The sequence below is a fragment of the Ursus maritimus genome, unplaced genomic scaffold, assembly GCF_017311325.1.
Source record: "Ursus maritimus isolate PB19 unplaced genomic scaffold, ASM1731132v1 scaffold_23, whole genome shotgun sequence".
Taxonomy (NCBI): Eukaryota; Metazoa; Chordata; class Mammalia; order Carnivora; family Ursidae; genus Ursus; species Ursus maritimus.
This window is the reverse complement of record NW_024424786.1, coordinates 19,993,728-20,014,499: the sequence shown is the minus strand read 5'-3', so window position 1 is coordinate 20,014,499 and position 20,772 is coordinate 19,993,728. Positions and strand designations below refer to the sequence as shown.

The window sequence follows — 20,772 nt, the reverse complement described above, 5'->3', positions numbered from 1 at the left end:
ATATAGTCTTTAATAAAATGTAGCATCTTTACCAGCTGATCTTGATTAAGCCTTTCCCCTTTGTTCATTCGTTCCTGGTAGTCATCAAGCTTGCCCTATGTTAAAAGAAAAAACAAAAAACAAAAACAGAATTATGCCCCACATTAAAGTATATACCAACCTAACCATGCTGAAATACAAACCATACAATCCTCTAAGTTTGTCTCAAATCTTGCCCTAAAGATACCTTTTAGTTCATTTCAGTTAAAGTTAGTGCATAAAATAAGTTAGTTTAATAAACAGTGAGCTAAAAAATGAATGTAGACACTCCAGCCCCTGTGAATGATACCGCATTTTGTACTACAAGCCAATGACAGGACACAACATTGCTTATTCTTTAGGTTTCTCAAAAAAGAGGCATCAGATGGCCTACACAAATGGTTCCTACCCACATGAGGGCCACAATTTGGTTACAATCCTACTTATAAAGGAGTATATCAGACATTTTATAGTGCTGAATTCTCTCCTGTCCTTTGCCAAAGAATTCATGTGGCTAAGTGATATAAAAAGAGTGTATTTTTCCTGAATAGACCCAAGTGCATGTTATCTTTGATGTGCTTCATCCACTCCTTTTGAACAACACGATGCTTCAGCTATCACATCACCTACGGATACTGTGCTGGTCAACAGCTTCACTTTATTCTCTCACAAATGGGATTAAATGTGTGATAGTGGGAACAGAAAATTAACCTCTGGTTTAAGTCATCTTTATTTTCACCAAAATGAAAACTTCGGCAGTTTCCCAGGCTACTACTATTTGATAAGACCCCAAAGAAAAGATATCCAGGTAATGCAAAAGTCAAGAATTGAGATATTGTTTTAAAGGTCAGAGGAGAGGGAGTAAATAGAAACCTGAATTAAGGGGGAGAATTTTTTTTAAGAGGGGGGAGGGACAGATGAAGAGAGAGGAAGAATCTTAAGCCAACTCCACACCCAGCATGGAGCCTGACATGGGGCTCAATTTCACAACCCTGAGATCATTACTTGAGCTGAAATCAAGAGTTGGACACTTAACCGACTCAGCCACCCAGGCAACCTAAGGGGGGAAAATACTGTTAATTAATATAATCACAATAAATTATGAACATATATTGTTCCTAACCCTTAGCAAAACTAAAAATTAACCATGAAATAAAATACAAAATCTAACAAAATACACTCAAGGTCAAAGAAACAAGTTTAAAAATAATACTAATTAGTTTAGGTCAAATGATCCATTTTCTTTGTACCAGAAACATTAGTCAACTTGCATAACCATTCCACCCTAATTAAAAAGCCTAACTGGATGCCTGGATGTCTCAGTTGGTTAAGCATCTGCCATTGGCTCAGGTCATGATCCTGGAGGTCCTGGTATCACGCCCCATGTCGGGCTCCCAGAAGAGTGGGGAGCCTGCTTCTCCCTCTCCCTCTGCCCCTCCCCCTGCTTGTTCTCGCTCGCTCTCTCTCAAATAAATAAATAAATAAATAAAATCTTAAAAAAAAAAAAGTCGTAACAATTCCTTAGTTATTTTATAGGTAAATAAAACCAAGATAAACATTAAAACATTAAAGGCTGATGAAAGCATCCAATTGTATTCTTAGGTGGATTATTTCGCACAATAACCTCCAGCTGGAAAGGTATAAAATTTGTCTATGGTTGAAAAATGAAAGCAGGCCCAATTCCAGGTACAAAAGATATGTTCAACTGCCTCTGAACACTCTTTGAGGATGAATAAAGGTAATCCCTTCTCTTTTTCAAAAGGGTAGGCTACTTTTCTTTTAAGAAATAAAAAAAACCAAACAAGATTTGCTTTTAATGACGACGACTTAGGGTATAATAATACTTTATTATAGTCAGGATTCCTCTATTTAGAAATACGCAGATAACAGAAGATATGAGAATGGAAAGAGAGCCCGAAATGTAGTGCTAAGTAAAAATTACAGTAAAAATTACAGTAAAAATTCTGAATACATTACTAGGCAAAAGAAAAACTGCTATTAGTTTATACCTGGCATTTATTATCTTCCCTTTTTATACATTTTTCAAAGAAGCTGTTGGTAAATCTGAAGTAACAGAGTTGAGTATACTACGTATCGCTAATACGGTAGAGTTTTACAAATACCTAGCTTAGCTTTATCATTTAATGTCTTAAGAACTTAAAACATACATGTCAATTAAAATGGATCTCAAATCAAATTCCTAAAAAAATGTATATACATAAAGATACATATGAAAAGTTTTTTTAATGTTAAGAATGGTACTTGAGTGGTAGAATTATAGGTGGAACTTTTTTCCTTTTGCTTTGTTTTGTACATTTAGATATTCTGCAATAAACACAGTTAAAATTAAAAATTATATTAATTTAATTAATTAATTAAAATGTCATGTTATACAAGATAAGAAGAATGACAGATTTCAGTATACTGCCAGGACTTTAACCTATAATAATCCTTGAATATGAATCTATACTATCCTATACCAGGACAAGCTATCCTAAAGCAGAAAAACTCCAATTTTCTACACGATTAACAAATTTAATATTCAACCAAACCCAAAACTCTCTGGCAGATTACATTTTCCAAAGACGGCTACATCTACGGTTCTACATACTCTTTTACCATGTGACCCTGGCCCTGTCCCATGTAGAAGTAGTCCAATTCCCCTGCCACTGTATTAAGTGGGCTTCTACCAACAGAGTACAGTGGAAGCGATCCTGTAAACTTCCAAGGCTGTATCATAAAAGCAACGTACCGCTGTCCTGTTTGCTAGTCATTAACAACACTCATATTTGGAGCCCCAAGCTATTCCATAAGAAGTCCAATAACCCTGAGGTTGCCATGCTATGAGGAAGCCAAGCCATGAAGAGGTCTTATATAAGAATTCTGATCAGCAATCCTAGTGTTAAGAGTCATTCTAACCTAGGCATCAGACATGTGAGTGAACAAGCCTTAGTCTTCCCAGCTGAGCCCTCAGGAATCACAGAGCAGAGACACCAACCCCACTGTGTGCCCTGTCTGAATCCCTGACAGGCAGAATCTGTGTGCATCATAAAATGGAGTAAGTTTTGGGAGTAATCTATCACAGAGGAGTAACTGGAAAAACATTAAAAGGGAAAACAAAGATCTGTTTCATTAAAACTCCTACATCTATTTCTTTTGATTTCTATATTGCTATAACAGGTTTCAAATTTTTCAATCCACAATAATTTAAGAGCCATAGTTTTTAAAGGGAAGACTGCCACTGCCACAAGAAATGACAGTTAACTGTGACAGAAGAAACATGTTAAAAAATCATGATGTAGGGGCGCCTGGGTGGCACAGCAGTTAAGCGTCTGCCTTCGGCTCAGGGTGTGATCCCGGCATTATGGGATCGAGCCCCACATCAGGCTCTTCCGCTATGAGCCTGCTTCTTCCTCTCCCACTCCCCCTGCTTGTGTTCCCTCTCTCGCTGGCTGTCTATATCTCTGTCGAATAAATAAAATCTTAAAAAAAAAAAAATCATGATGTAACTGAAAAATCTCAAGGATCTTTAACAGAGGATTTTCAAAAGCTGACCACAGTTCTTTATGCCTGGTGAGTTGAATTACTGTAGCTTTAGTGATGCAATCAAAATATGTCATTAATTACATAAATGGAAACTACAGGTCTTTTATAATTTTTCTAACCATAATAAAACAAAAGTTTCATTATAGCTTCACATTTGTTCCTCTATAGCCATTAACACCTGCTATACTACCGTTATAAATATCCTGTCCCCTTGTCCTGGCCCAATCTTCAAAAAACCAAGATGCTGAGTCTGGTCAAAGTTCCTAATAAATAGCCCTCATTTGAGGAAACTAAAACTTACTAAGACTGCAGGGACAATTAAAAAACTGTTCTACATTAAAGAGCACTAGGTTTTTTTTGGGGGGGGGGTTGTTCTTTATCAGTATCCTACAGGATCTTCTGGCTGCTTGGGTGTATAAGACTTTATCACCATGGAATTTGAACTAAGGGGGATCTCTGTTGCCTATTACACATAATTAGATCTGTACATAGCAGAGATCCTGTATTGATCTACAAGTCAGTGATTTTCAAAGTATGGTCTCCAAAACGGCAGTAATCAGCACCCGCTAGGAACTTGTTAGAAATGTAAATTCTCAAGGTGCCTGGATGGCCTGGCTCAGTAGGTGGAGCATGAGACTCTTGATCTTGGGGTTTTGAGTTCGAACCCCATTGGGTATAGAGATCACTTAAAAAAAATTAAATCAAGAAAAAGAAAAAGAAAGAAAGAAAGAAAGAAAAGAGAAAGAAAGAAAGAAAGAAAGAAAGAAAGAAAGAAAGAAAGAAAGAAAGAAAGAAAGAAAAATGTATTCTCAGGCACCACCCCAGGTGCCTCTGGGGGTGGGACCCAGCAATCTGTGCTTTTTTTTGCCAAGCCCTCTGGGCGATTCTAATGTGTGCTTAAGTTCAACTCACCCAGATCAAACACACTGTAATTCTCTTGTAATAATCCAGTAGAATACAGATGTAAGAAATTATTTTGAATCAAACATCTGATACAAATTGTGACCATAAAGATCACTATATGTTAGCCTCAATTTGGTTACATAAAGGTTTAGCTTTAAACAAATTCAGAAAACTTGTTGAATGATGGTTTTCTAAACCAGCTTATAAATCTATTTAACCTAGTCATTTACATAAGGTCCATTTATGATCTGAACACTGAAGGATTACCATCTTCCATTCACAGCAGTACTACTTTTACTAAATTGTGCACTGTCCAGAAGTTCAGAGCACTTTATAATTAAACTCACTGGTGAGTGCCAAATTTCACACTAACAACAGAACACCTCTTAGGACAATCAATTGGTCTAATTTTCTGCCTTTCAAAATGAGGGCGGCTTCCAATCCCCGCTCACTCCTAAGTAATTTTTAGAGATTAAAAAAAAAAAGACCTGGTATCTACACTAGTCCCAAGGGTAGATAACTCGAAGACAAATGACACTATCGTAGCTGGCTTCATTCCTATTGTCACATCCCATTCAAATAGCTTAAAGTCCAAGCAGAAAAACTCTTCATTTAGGGTTAAATTTACAGTATGAACTAAATCAATATGTAAATAACTTGCTTTTCACAATGACTGATCCAACATTAACTCCAATGAGCGCAAAGTGGCAAGTACAGAAGCAAAGGGCTCCAGACAAACACAGCTTTTTCCTTCCCTAAGCTAGAACATGGCTACCTAACACCTAGTACTAACAAGCTGGTCAATTACTCATAGCATCCATATAAAATGAATATTAAGTATCTTTTCTGGAAAATGGAGCTGTTTTCCTAGCATAAAAAGGTACTTTATCAGAAAGCCTGGTAACACTGGTAACAAAAACCTGTCCTCTGAGATTCTACCTTGAAATTCGATTTAGGGTTCCTTTGCAAACTCCTGAGCATGCTGAGAGTATTAAACATTCATTTATAGCACCACATGAGGAAGATAAAAATCAGGCCATTTCTCAGATTATCCAGTCTCTAAAGGGGAACCACAGGATAGAGATATGACTATACCCAATAAATGTCAAAAGACAGTATGTGGGGGCACCTGGGTGGCTCAGTCAGTTGGGTGTCTGCCTTCAGCTCAGGTTAGGATCCCAGGGTCCTCCAGGATCAAGCCCTGCTTCAGGCTCCCTGCTGGATGGGGAGTCTGCTTCTCTCTCTTCCTCTGCCCCTCCCTGTTTCTGCCCGTGCACTCTAAAATCTCAAAAAAAAAAAAAAAAAAAAAAAAAAAAAAAAAAGACAACATGGTCCTAAGAAATAATTACCCCAAGAAGTACTGCCCAGTCCCACCCTATCTCCTGTCTGTAGACAGTATTCACTATGTGACATTCAAATTTAAAATATCAGGCAGCTAACCCTATCAGCAAGGGCTATTATCAATCATATTCACCTAACTAGAACCTGAAAGACAGGGCAGTTAATAACTTGCCTAAGGTCATCAATCTTAGAAAAATCATCTGTGCCTCAATATGTTCCTCCTTTATGTCACTCTGGATTCTAGCCACTGCTACATTTCATTTTTACCCTGCTGTTTTCCTCCCTTCCTTTCTCCAGAGTAGTATTATGTTACTGAATCGCAGTACAACTAGATCTCCCATTCTTCCCAAAGATTTTTTTCATGACCACAAAAGTTACTTTACTGAAATGTCTTTTTAAAAATTCAGGACAGTGCAATGAGGGTACCAGAAGATAAATATCCAAAATAGCTATCCTCCTGAGCTTTCCTTCCTTCCTCTTACATCCGAAAACTTCCATAAATGAATAAAGAAAACATTTTAAAATTACATAATTAAAAAGAAATAGCAAAAGAGACTCCAAAAAACTAAAAATCTTTAACTACACAATTATAAATAGTCACAACAAAAAAGAGTAGGAGGGGACAACATCTGAAAAAACTAGCTTGGCTGTCCAAGAAACTATGTAAACCTCTGGTCTCAATTAAAGAGATCTCCAAACTGAAACAGAAAAGTTAAAAATGAAGCCTAAAATAACAATAATAAGAGCACCTATCTATAAGTTATTTTGTGTCTCCAGGCCAAATAAATCACTTCTACAGTACTGAAAACCTATAGAAAGAAAAATACAAAACGCAAAAGATAAGGATTCCTTTTCTTCTCAACTTTCCATAATCTTCAGCGGCCTTTCCAGATACTATTTCAAGTCTCCAATCCCTATATTCCCTGTTCTTCACCTAGAAATATCAATTCTGACTTTGCCCACATAATGGCAGGCAGCTGACTGCGTCCTGTTCACCCTCCAGGTGACAACTGACAATTAGTTACTAGTAAAATTCATAGGAGACAGGAAAGATATTAAGAAACAAGTTTCCAACGATAAAAAAGAGGGCAGAGAGAACATATACTACAATCCATGGATGATCTGTAACAGCTCTTCAAATGCTGGAAGCCTTCTCACATTGTAGAAGTCTGAGCTGCTCCAGAAAACAAAGTTAGTATTAAATATTGTGGGGAGCAGGGGAAGGGTGGGTTGAGAGGTGACTCTAACATCAAGATCTTAAAGAATTGTCCAATAATGAAACAGATTGAGAAATGAGCATTCTACCAGGCCCTATAGGACTGATTAATGCAGAAACTGAGTGAATACTTGTCAACAATGCAGGATTTCTTAAACATTAAGAGAGAACGCTAAATTAGAGGTTATCTAAGATCCCACTGTAAGATAGTTTTTCAAGCAAAAAAGTAACCAGGAGTCTAATCTGGTTAAGACTTTTGTCCCACTGAAAAGGAAAAAAAAAAAAAAAGGTAAAAGGTAATCCTGTAAAATTCCTTATTCCTTGTCCATGGCTATAATTATGTGGTAAAGTCTGAATGAATGGAAGCAGCTGACTCTAGTAGGAAAACAAGAAAGTATAATGTTGAAGAGTTCCAGAATCACCTACTTTGAATTATTTTCTTAAGAAGTCTAAAGCTTGTACATTTGAAAACCAAATGATTACTGACAATCTCAATTAATATCTTTTGAACTATTGGTTGCTTTAACCAAACTACTCATTAGGATGATTTTATACACTCTGTTGAGAACTCTACGTAAAAAGATGAGAACTGTAATTCATTTAAAATGGAGACCAAAAGGTTTTTTCAATGATTAAAGTATATTTCAGTTACTTCTATGTCTGGATAACAATATTAAGGGGAGTACAGTGAAATTTCTAATAATTTATAATGGTTCAAATACCAAGAATGATCTATGTCCCCCTTCCTAAGACTATTTACAAATCATGCTTATTGTACCAAGATTTTAAAATGTGCTCCAGTTGCCTACTCATCAATGCTACTCACTTAAAAAATAAATCAAAAGAAAAGAAAATTCTCCAGGAAAAATTCCATTTCAGTAAAAACACTGCAGTAAATAGCTCTGCACAAAAAGCATTTTCTCCCTCATGGATTACTCCATCCTAATAGGGTTTTGTTGATGAAGCTACAAATATTTCTATATGATTCAGTTGAACTAACAAATATTTATTTAGCATTTACCACCCATAAGGCACCGTGTGATATCATTTATAATCTCTGCCCCAGAGGAGCTCAACTACCTATTTAGAAAAACACAAAAGGTAAGAACATAAAACAATATAAAAATGTCAAGGAAGTACAGAGATAATAGATAGTACAGGACATTAAAGGAAACAGACTACTTCAGCTGAGCATGGCCAAGAAGCACACCTTCCCTTTTCCTCAGGAAGTATGAATTCTGAACTCTGCCCTATAGTCTCCTTCATGTATGTTTTTTTTTTTTTTTAAAGATTTTATTTATTTATTCGACAGCGATAGAGACAGCCAGCGAGAGAGGGAACACAAGCAGGGGGAGTGGGAGAGGAAGAAGCAGGCTCATAGCGGAGGAGCCTGATGTGGGGCTCGATCCCAGATCGCCGGGATCACGCCCTGAGCCGAAGGCAGACGCTTAACCGCTGTGCCACCCAGGCGCCCCTTCATGTATGTTTTTACACTCATACTCTATCCAACAAAAGCACCGGTGTAGCTAGTGGGAGAAATAAAGAAATGAACAGACGCCAAGGAATTTACAATTCCAACTTTGCTGAATGTCTCTTCTGGTGCGCCTCTCATCCTTCTCTACTGCTTACATACAATTCATTGCCCCCAGAAAATGGGAACAATTACTAAAAAATACCCAGAAGCCTGGAATACAAGAATTAAGATGGAAAGGTTGACACACCTCCTACTTCCTCCTACTGGTAATGCTTTTCCCAAATTATCTGGTCTACAGCATACCAAGCCTGAGTCAAGAGGAGCAAATGTGGGCTTGGGGCTTACATACACATAAAGCGACACTTCAGAATTTAAGCTTTAAAAGTTCATTTCGTTACAACAATACAGATGTCCCAATGATACCTGATACAATGGGACTTTACCTATACTGTTATTCTCAAGATCCCATCACCTGAACAGCCTACAAACACAAATTTAACAAGATAGTAATAAAGGTTTACAATGAAGAAATAAAAAGCTTTGTCCTTTTGCTTTCAGCTTTTTAAAACAGAGGAATTCTAATTAAAAGATTTAAAGTGAAAAGCCTCACTTGGTTCTAAAGGACCAGCTTAAACATGAAAAATTACTCATGTTGCAGAACATTACAAATTCTAATCACCCCCATAATACAAGAGACCTTGGAATTCACTCATTCCAAACCGGGTCATTTTACCTGAGCATCTCAATTTACTCTCCTGTAAAATGAATTCAACCAAATCCTAAAATGACTTTAAGATCTTAAGATATCTTAGATTCTATTACCAATACAGTAATAAAATTAACAGCATGTTGTTATAATTTTAACATTTAAAAATATTTAATTTTTTAAAGATGAAATCGTACTAATCCTCCTAAATGTAAACTAAACATTAAGTACATAAAATTATGACAGATTGTATGTTTAATCTCTGAGTCACATGAAATGTATTCAGACAGAAATACTTGCCACATAGGAATTATCTAGAGTAAAATAACATGCTCAGGTTAAGCCAATTCATCCTCATTACAATACCTGGGATTCTACTCTCATGCAAAAAAAAAAACCCATGTTATCACATGAGGAAATTCACATCTTTTCCTTCTTAAATTCAAATTTTAAATACTTCTCTCTCCCTCCCTCTCTCTCTGTCTGTCTCTCTCACACACACACACACACACCACACCCAGGCAGGCAGAGAGAAACAAACGAAGCATTAGAAATGCTTTTTTCTTCCTGTGACAAGGTGAATGCAAAACAAAGTAATCTTGCCCTCTGCATTGCAGAGAAATAGTTCATGCAACCAATGTTCTGTAGAAGCGAATACATCAGAGATTTTTAACTCTGTCAAGAAAAACTTCAGATGTTAGCCCCAAGAAAGATTTTACTTACAAAACCATTAAGAATGCTTTTATTTCAAAATACTTAAAGAAATTCTGTACAACAGCTGCACTGAATATTCTGAGTAGAGGCACACTGCAGTGCTCTGTAAAGAAATGTTATCTTCTCTAACAACGACAGCATCCTTTTTCAGTATATTAACTGAAAAGATATAAAGAGCAAAAAGACTTTAGGGAGTAGTATGAAAAACAGTAAGTACACTTTGGCTATCACTTCTGGTCACATATTGGTTACAAAGCTGCCAGACTGTCTTGCAAGAGAACACTTGGTTAATCTTTCACCTACCAAATTCACTAGTGTGATTTCATATTTCTAAAAAGCATAAAAATTTTAAATGTCATCTATTAAAACATCCTTTATTCTACATTAAACTGATTACGTCTTCCATATAAATGAGCTCTCTCTTCAGTTAATATTAAGGCTTTGTTCTACCATCTTGCATAGCCTAGAGCCCAGTTCCACAACAAACTGATGAAGAAAACTAGGCACTCAACTGATTATTACTTATAAAAGCTAAAAGATCTGTAAATGGAGTTTTGAACTTCATTCTTCCGATTATAGCTGCATTTCTTCTCTTTGCTAAACACACACCTAGTTTTATTAGCCCAAATTTCAAAAACTACCAGGCCATTTAGTTGCATTACATAATAGGATCATATTTCATTAATGTTAAGCATGCATTTTCACTGAACAGACGCTTAGCTTTCCAATCATGGCTCAACTTACTAGAAAATTAACAAATAACTTTGTATTTTAAATGAAGTGTAATAAAATTATTGCAATTCTCCAAGTCTTAAAGTAAGTAATACTATATATCTTGGTAGTAATTTTGGTCAGGATACTTGATTTCAGAATCCATTAAAAATGATCTTGTCCAGAAGACTCTCATGAATAGTCAAGTCTGAAATACAGCTCAAATATAAGTTGCTAAGTGGACTGAAGTAAAAAGAAATCCAGTTATAAATATCTTACTTTACTGCATAAGGATTTCTACAAAGGTTCAAAACTGATTTGTAAAGTAAATCCTATTTTAGGTGTATCAGAAATGCTCACTCACTACTGAAAAATCACAGTTAAATCCTTTCATACAGTAAATCATCTAGATACAGAAAAAATATAATTTAAACTAGACACCAGATGTGTTTAGAGAAAAATCCAAACACCGTGAATTTCTCAAAAAGTAAAACTTAATTTCAATAGTAATTAAGTCACAACATCAGTACTGCCAACTTAACTATTTAACAAGTAGGTACCTCATTCTGTGATGTTATAAAAAAAAAAGTTAACTGTAATTTGACCCTTCCACTAGCATCCAGAACACCGAGGAGACCGGAGGGGAAAAAAAGATATGAAATACTTTTGTTACTTTGTGTAGCTTTTTCTCCACCAATACCAGGAACTTTTCAGTACTTACCAGCCTAGTCTATAATCTCTGTAATAACAGTTACATTACTTTCTCCTCTATGGGGGGGCTGAGGGGGCGGGTGTTAGGCTTTGTATATAATATAAATCCATACACATGAGTCAGGCCCTCATAGAGCTTATAAACTAAACTCCCATACACATTTGGAGCACTAGACTCAGTCACCTCCCAGCTAAGTTGGCTGCTAATCCAGTGCCTGACTTTACAGTAAGAACTTTGAAATTTTATTTTTGAGTCATTAAAATATAAATATCTACATTTAAGTGTCTATATTTACAATATTACATTGTTACTATTTATCTTTTGGTTCCTATTCTAAAAGAAAACAGGCATTTCCTAAGAATTTTGAAAATTAAACCACTTAGGTATCAACCAAATTGACATGATTGCTTATTGTCGTAAGAGGTTTTAAAAAGATACCTAAGTCTCAAGTTCAAATAGAGTAGCAAGAACTAAATCAGATGGCAGACTCAGAAGATACTGGCCTTGGGTATGCTTATTCCACTACATATTTAAATGTAGCAACTTTACAAGTGAAATACTTTTTATTGCTATTGATAAATCTAGTATTTCTATCATTTATAATAAACCACACTTGTTGTATCACCAAAAGGTAGACATCCACAAGTAGAGCATCTCTTGATTTCAAATAAAATCTAAGAAATTCAAGTAAAATTCCCAGTAGGAAAAATGAGACAGATTAGTTACCACGCCTAAAAATGTTCGTTTTAAAACTCCCAAAATATATAAAATAAATCATAGAACAAAGCAATTAAAGTAATTATGACCTACACCATTTTCTTCAAGTTATTTGTTATGGCCCAAATTTTAGCTAAATAGTCTCAACATCTTAAGTAACACTGTGAGGTGGGTGGCTAAATAAACATTCTTAAATGACTTCATCAAAATTCAAAATGATATAATAAATATATTTTACTAGAAGCAAACAAGAAGACGTTATTCAAGCAAAGTTATTATTTTTAAGGTAAAAGGCAAAAAGTTTGCACAATAGTCAGATGTAATTACCCCATTTTCTGTACTACTGATTTGCTCCTTCCTTTCCACCACCAGTCTTACTGAACGTTGAATTATTCACTCTGAGACCCTTTCTCTACATACGTATACACCCACACATATATACACACTCACACATACACACACACACGTGTCGCTCTAAACAGAGTTGGTACACTGTCCTGCACTGAAAGCATAAAACAAAAGGCCTACTTGAAGATCAACCTCACGGTGTGACCTAGAATGGCCAGCTATTGAATCCAAAAAATTGTGGGTGTGGCTCGACTGTTTTTTGGGGGGGGGGCGAGGAAGGCCAGCCGGGGCGGCTGCCTGGTCTGTGCCCTCCCCCTCTGCTTTCGCTTTGTGCTCACAATGCAGCTCCTGTAAAGCGCTTCCCTCTCCTCGCAGCCGCCGCCATGTTAGACGCTCTCTCCATGTGCCCAGAGACCTGGCGATCCCCTCGGTCTAACCCGGACCCACGCCCCCCAACGAATCTCAGTCGTGGCAGTCTCCCTCCCATCCCTCTATAGAGTCCCGGAGGGGCAAAGAGCCGCTGCAGAAAATCTTCTCGGGATCGAGTTGAGCGTGAGGCTCAGGGGGCACCTAGACAATTGAAACAAAGAAGGAAACGTGGGGGCGCCCATCAGACGGGGGCGGGGGGTGGGTAGCAAATCGAAGACCCACTCAAAAGGGGCCTGATAGAGAAGCAATTCTAGGTGAAGATCCCGAGAGGAGCGGAGACACTGAACAGGCCTCAGGTACACGGCAACGGAGCGGACCAGCCCCACGGCTACAGGACGTAGGGCCACCCCAACTCCACGAGGCGGTCCGTTGAGCCCTGAGGCCCCTCACCGGGACCCCTTTCATTTCTGCTGCTGGCCCTCCGTCAAAGAAATCGGGCCTCGGTGACGGAGCGAAGGGCATCACTCAGTTAAGTCTGGCGACAGGACAGGCCCCCGCCCTCACGCATCCCACTCCCAAAGGCCAGAAAGCCTGGCCCACCGCGGGAGGAGAGTAATAAGGCGGCCCGGGCGGGAGCGCCGCGTCCGGGTCAGGTGACAAGCACCTCCCCTAGGAGCCCGTTTTCTGGGCTCCAAGCTCCGTTTACTGAGCAGGCCGGGCGTGGGGGGTGGGGGTGAGTGGAGGGGATGCGCCAGGGTCGGGAAGAGGGCAGGCCACAGCAGTCAGGGTCGGAGCATCCAACCCTCCCGTCCCCGCCAACTCCTGGCACCTTTTTCTTCTCCAGGTTCCGAAGTTTCTTGTCGATCACCCCGAGGATCTGCTTCATGGCCTCGGTCTGGACAGCGCCGGTGCCGGTTGCGGGGTGCTGGGAAGCCGGCGCAGCTGCCCCGGCCCCCGCCGCTGCCTCATTCCCGGAGGAACCCGACGGGGGTGGCGGTCCGGACGACTTGCTGCCGCTTCCGCTGTGGCTGGTGGCCGAGGGCATCTTTAGACCGTGAGAGGAGAGAAGAAAAAGCGGGAGGAAGGAGGACAAGAGCGGCGAGTCAGGCGGCGGACGGGGCGAGACGCGGGACAAAACGCGCAGCGGGCGGGAGCCTGCGCGAGCGGGTGGGGGTGGGGATGGGGCCGGCGCGCGCCGCGAGGGCAGGAAGAGACCGAGGACGCGCGCGCGACCCGCCAGCGGGGCGCCCTGCCCGGCCTCGCGCCGCCCCCCGCCCCGCCCCTCCCCCGCGCGGGCCGCAGGCTCGGCCTACCCGCCCCGGGGTACCGAGGCTCGCGCCGGGGGCGGGGCCTCGCAGCGCCTGCCGCCAACGGCCAGTGCAACGGTCCCCGCCGGGGTGGGCCGGCACTCGTCGCCTGGCGAGGAAGGGAGGGAGGAGAGAGGTCGGGGCTAAGAGGCGGAGAAGGGTGGAGAAGGACACTGGTAATGACTGGGGTGGGGGTTGGGGTGGGGGAGGGGAGACTGGAGGAGCAAGCCCCTCGAGAAGGTCCAGCCGATCCGGAGGTAAAGGACACTCGGGGCAGCGGCCCTCTTTCCCGTCAGCGCCTCGGTCCGGGTGGCGCTCACCGTGCGCGCGCGGAGGCCGCTGGAGATCCCGAGTGGGCGGCTGAGGGGGCAAGGGTGGCTGTGCCTTCCGGGCAATGTCGTGCGCTCCGTGGGCGCAGGCCGCTTCGCCCTATCCCCGCTGCACCGAGAGCCGCTGCTTGTGAGGCGGAGAGCCGAGAGCGGGAGGGACTTAGCCAGCCGGCCCTCTGGGGCGGAGGGGGCGGGAGAAGCTGCGGGAGGGGGCCTTCGCGGCCGCTCGGGCTGCCCGGCGCGAACGCCTGCGGGGAAGCGCCCACCCGGCCTCCTACCGCGCCGCCCTAGCTCCTGTCCTTAGGGGGCGGCCGCTCAGCGCAGGTCCGGAGGGCCCCAGGGCGGGGGGGCTGCAGAAGCGGCGCCTAGAGTTTGGAGCGAAATCGAAGCTAGGGTCCTTCAGGCGAAGTCGCTTGACATCCAAATGGGGACAATAGGTGTCAAGCAGCTGGATCGGAGCTGGCGTCTGCCCTGTAAAGAGCCCTTATGGGGGGGCTGGGGGGGCAAAGGTTTCTGCAAGTAAGGGGTGCGTGGGGTGGGCGGTGCAATCCCAGCTTCTAGAATTCCTTCTGTATGCAGAGCAAGCAAACTCCCACACCCCAAAAGGTCTTTTGAAAAAAGACAGTTCGCCGCTTTCCCCGCAAAACAATCACCCGGTACGTAACCTAGGAGTCCTCTGTAGAACGCGTTGGAAATGAGCAAGATGGGCGGCTTATTAAAAGTCTTAAAACTCTGGACTCGGGTTAAAAATAATCTATCTTAAGATGACACTTACCCGATAAGCCCGAGTATCACAAATTAGACTGTTTTCTTTTTGTTTCGGATTTACCTAATACTCTTAAGAGAATGTTGAATGAATACAAAACAAAAATATTCTGTTGCTCCAAGAGAATTATTCCAGTCCTGTAATTAAACTAGGGGCGGGGTGGGTGTGGACAGTGAACAGAAAATAAGCCAAGTGCTGGAAGAAAATGTATTAAAGGAACATAATCAGTGATTTCGGTCGCATAATGTATGACAGCAGTAAATGACCAATTTATAATTTGAATTCTCAGAAAAAGGATTTTGGGGGCGCCTGGGTGGCGCAGTCGTTAAGCATCTGCCTTCGGCTCAGGGCGTGATCCCGGAGTCCCGGGATCAAGCCCCACGTCAGGCTCCTCTGCTGGGAGCCTGCTTCTTCCTCTTCCACTCCCCCTGCTTGTGTTCCCTCTCTCGCTCGCTGTCTCTCTCTGTCAAATAAAGTCTTAAAAAAAAAAAAAAGGATTTTGAAGAGGATTCTACCAAACCTACTGTTCCCTAGGGAATAAAATGAGTAATAGTGGCTGGTAACAGTGTATCCTGAGGGAGCCTAGTTTCCAGGCTCAAAGATATTCCAGTTAGCTGCAAAGTATGTTACCTATTCGTGCAAATATTTATTGAGCACCTTAATATGTGTTAGGAACTCTTAATGCTAGGGATTGTAAACAAAAAAAATATCTTTGTGGAATTTCATTTTAAGTGTGGAAAAGAAAAAATGTCAGATAGTGAAATGGTACAGAAGAAAAAAAACCAAAGGAGGTGGTCAGGAAAAGCCTTGCTGGCACTTGAGGCAAAATTGAAAGGCATGAGGCCAAGCAGTTATCTTGGAGGAAGAATTTTCCAGGTAGAGGGAACATCCAAGTTTCAGGATCTGAGATGGGAGTGTGCTCGTGGGTTCAAGAAGAGCAAGCAGGCCACAGTGACTGAAGCAGAGAGTAGGAGACGAGGTCAAAGACAAAAAAGAGGTCCAGTGTTTTGAAGCCTGCCAGGCCATCGCAAGGACTTTGGCCTTTGCCAGTGAAATGGGGAGTCACCGCATACATAGTTTTAATTTTAAGCAGGGAGGTGACATGATCACCCTGGGTTTTAAAGAAGTCCTCTTGCAGCTTTGTAAAGAATTTACCATGTGTGTGGATTAGAGGTAAGAGGGAAAGTGGGGCAAGAGAAGCTGGGAGCCCAATGAGGAGGCTGTTGAAATAATATGGCCTAGAGATGGTGGTGGCCAAGGTCAGAGTGGTACAGTGAAGGTGGTGATGGGCGGGTGGATGCTTTGCATATTATAATAGCACCAACAGGATTTGCTAACAAATTGTAAAGTGTGAGAGAAGTCAAAATTGACCTAAGGTTATTGAAGCACCTGTACTGTGCTACACCTAGCGGCTACAAAGATGATTAGAATCCTTTAACCCCTTGCATTTCTTAGTATGCTCAGCCTGACCACTATCAGTATGATCTCAGGCCCTACCCGGGACCTGTATTAATCTGCATTTTAACAAGATCCTCAGCTGATATACATGCACATTGAAGTTTGGAAAAAAAATCACTGCTTTATTCCTTAGAATTTGACCAATGTCTTTTAAGATCAGACATGAAATATTCTACTAGATAAATTCTTCCCAGATCCACAGAAACTCCAGGGCTGGAGCCCAGCACTCCGTTTTTAATACCCCCTCCTGGTGATTCTAAACTATGGAAACCAATGATTTGGAGACCTCTAATGAATTCAGGTTTGAGCTGAAGAGGGCTTGTGAGAGGCCTCTTGTGCCTTTCATGGGCACCGTCATACTATAACAATTATAGGAGCATAAAGACCCACAGTCAGCTAAGTTAGGCTTTTCTTTAAAGAAAAAGAGAAGATTGTTGAGAGGGAGCGGAAAAGATGACAACACAGGTGACAAAGATTCTCACTCGGGGGGCCATCTCACAGCCCCAGTTTATCAAAATAGGCAAGGTTATGCTGCAGTAACAATCCTAAAAGGTCTGTGACAAAATGGAGGTCTACAAACTATAGTCCCAAGGCCAGGTGGCCTTTTGTTTTTGTAAAGCTTTTTTGGGGGGGATGCAGCCACATCCATTCATGTATATCTTTCCTATAGCTGCTTTCATGCCATAGCAGAGTTGAATAGTAACAGAAACAGTATGGTGTACAAAACCTAAAGTACTCATACTTTATGGAAGAAGCTTGCCAATCCTTTGCTAAAAAATGATACACATCCCCTGTCCTTCAGCAGAGGGCTATGTTCACAGTAGTCAGTGGATTCAGGCTGATGAAGAGACCATATCTTATGTGTTGCTGATTATTATAATAGAAGTAGGGAGTATCGCTGGTCAAATACCCCAGACTCGCCACATGCGTGCTTACACCCCATTGGCCAGAAAGAGTCACATGATCCCACAACCAAGAGGTGCTATCCTATCAAATGCCTCCCCGGAAGCCAGATGAGCCAGAAAAATTTGGTGAATATGCATACCTGCCCATGCTCTCACTTCCTACAGTACAGTGATCCCAATCCCATTTCCTTGGTTTTCAGACATTTTCACAGTTGTGTGTTCAGGTCAGCAAGTCCAGGAGGAGCCATACATCTTAAGGCAAATCAGTGTCTTTAGTCTGACATCCTCCCTAGTACAATGCTATGGCCCAGCAAACCAAATTTGTCTATTTCCTACTTGACAGGGGACTGGAGCTATGTTTAGGTGGACTTTTAATCCTTTACTGTTCGTGTTTTTGGGTTTTTTTAACCTTTTTTTCTAATCCAAAGCCATGCAGTAGCTTGGGGGCATTGTATCACTGAAGAAACAAGAAAAATTAAAGTATTTTCCCAGCAAACCAGTGGGAGAGCAGCATATATCTATACAGGCGTACCTTGGAAATACTGTGGGTTCAGTACCAGACCACTGCAATAAAGCAAATATTGCAATAAAGCAACTCAAATGAATTTTTTGGCTTCCCAGTGCATATAAAAGTTTTGTTTATACTGTAGTCTGTTAAGTGTGCTGTGATAGGTCTAAAACATAATGTATGTTCCTTAATTTAAAAATATTACCCAAAAATGCTAACCATCATCTGAGCTTTCAGCAAGTCATAATCACTAATCACAGAAAACCATAACAAGCATAATAATGATGAAAAAGTTTGAAATACTGAGAATTACCAAGATGTGACACAGACACAAGTGAGATGCTGTTTGCTTGACACAGGGTTGCCACAAACCTTCAATTTGTAAAAAACGTATCTGCAAAGCACAATAAAATGAGGTATGTCTGTAAATGGAAAACACTTTCTCCAAAAATGTTGGTTTTAAAGTTATATTCATTATTAACATATTTTGGGGGTGCCTGGGTGGCTCAGTCAGTTAAGCGGCTGCCTTCGGCTCAGGTCATGATCCCAGGGTCTGCATCAGGCTCCCCGCTCTTCTGCCCCTCCTCCCTGCTTGTGCTCTCTCTCTAAATCTTTTATTTATTTGAAAGAGAGAGAGCACAAGCAGGGAGGAGGGGCAGAGGGAGAGGGAGAAGCGGGCTCCCCACTGAGCAGGGAGGCTGATGCAGGGCTGGATCCTAGAACCCTGGGAATGTGACCTGAGTCGAAGGCAGCTGCTTAACTGACTGAGCCACCCAGGTGCCCCTAAATGGATAAAATCTTTTTTTTTTAATTACATATTTTAACACAAATCTCCCAAGTTGATGTTCATTTCATTCATTAGATCACAGCACTCTGAAGTCTTCACAGGCAAGTGAAGTGAATAATTGAACTACTTATCCTGATCATTTTGGCAAAAAAGTCCAGCTGCTTCAACTTCAATCACCCAATAAACTATGCCAAGTTTATTTATGATAAGGAAAAAGAGGGGGACTTTCATCTGAATTATATTAACTATCTGTGTCAGATTGACAGAAACCTAGTCTAGGTATGAACTACACTGTTCACACAGCGAAGGCTTTTAAAGCCTCTTAAATTTGTTTTTCAGTCATTTTACTACAAGTGAGCTGTAAACACTGCTATAAAAATTTTTCCAGGGGCACCTGGGTGGCTCAGTGGCTAAGCATCTGCCTTCGGCTCAGGGGCGTGGGATCCAGCCCCGCATCGGGCTCCCTGCTTCACTGGGAGCCTGCTTCTTCCTCTCCCACTCCCCCTGCTTGTGTTCCCTCTCTCGCTGGCTGTGTCTCTCTGTCAAATAAATAAATAAAATCTTTAAAAAAATAAATTAAAAAAATAAAAAATTTTCCAGTTCTGCCCTTTAAAATGATAATTCGGTGTTGTAATTACTTGTCCATGTGTCCTTGAGTCCCCACTAGGCTCTGAGCCTTACAAGAGAAGGCAGTTGTTTTGTTTCTCATCTCTGCATTCTCAGAAGCAATAATATGCCTGGCACAAAAAAATTTTTTTTAAAGATTTTATTTATTTGAGAGGGAGAGAGAGAGAGAGATCAGGAGGGGCGAAAAGGGAGGGAGAAAGAATCTGAAGCAGACTCCACAGTGAGTGAGGAGCTGGACGTGGGGCTCAATCCCACGACCCTGAGATCATGATCTGAGCCCAAACCGGGAGTCAGATGCTCAACCGACTGGGCTACCCAGGTGCCCCCGGCACAAATGTTTTGTCAATATGGCCTACTGTATTAACATATCAGTACAGTATTGATACTATAGTTGGTCCATACTGCCTCTTACTGAGATAACATTCTTTTCCACTTACATTTTCATGTGTCCACCTTAATTTTAAGTTAATATCACTTTTAGAGATATGCTTCATATTTTGTAGAGGTACAATATGTTCAGAATAGTTTTATTGGATTTCACAAAATACTGTCATTTCTAATTGAACACTCTCAGAAGCTACACACTATTTTCAACATAAAAGGAAAAATACTTTGACCACAGGAATTGAAATGTTCCACAGAGTTACCATGTGAATTGTATGAATTGTACATTTTCTTCACTTAATGTTCTATTTCAATGGTTCTCAACCTGTGGCAATTTTGCTCCCCTGAGGACATTGGGCAATGTCTGGAGGTATTTTTAAGTTGTCACAACTTGCGGGGGGGGGGGGGGTGCGGGGCAGGTGCTACTGACAACTAGTGGGTAGAGGCTAAGGATGCTTCTAAACATCCTGCAATTCACTAGACAACACAGAATTATCCAGACCAACATACTGATAATGCTGAAGTTGGGCAACTCTATTTTATGGGGCCAAAAATGTAGTCATTTGTTCCGGTACTTCACAAGTAAAAGCATTGAGATGACAATCATGGGGGGGGGGGCAGTGTTTAGAAAGAAAACGTGCAAGGGGGCACCTGGGTGATTCCCAGGGATCCTGGGATCTAGCCCAGGATCAGGCTCCCTACTCAGCAGGGGAGTCTGCTTCTCCCTCTCCCTCTGCCCCTGCTCCTGTGCTCGCTCGCTCTCACTCTCTCTCTCAAAATCGTTTTTAAAAATTTAAAAAGAAGAAAGAAAATGTGCAAGACTGTAACACTGAACTATAAACAGATTATCATCTTGCATCTTGGCAACTGATGACCAATCATGATCTTTCTCAGGTTGTGTGTGTGTATATATATATATATATATA

The 20,772-nt window shown here is 41.3% G+C and overlaps 1 protein-coding gene across 1 annotated transcript in view; it reads right to left on the bottom strand.

The window, feature by feature from the left end:
* The window catches only part of CAPRIN1 (cell cycle associated protein 1), a 37,119-nt gene extending 22,559 nt beyond the window's left edge, over positions 1-14,560 (bottom strand). Inside the window, exons 1-3 of the mRNA XM_040638939.1 lie at positions 14,403-14,560; positions 13,605-13,820; positions 33-95 (exon numbers count right to left, since the gene is read on the bottom strand). Coding sequence (XP_040494873.1) covers positions 33-95; positions 13,605-13,820 — 279 coding nt within the window. The 5' untranslated portion in view covers positions 14,403-14,560. The remainder of the gene's footprint in view (positions 1-32; positions 96-13,604; positions 13,821-14,402) is intronic.
* Positions 14,561-20,772: the final 6,212 nt, after the last annotated feature.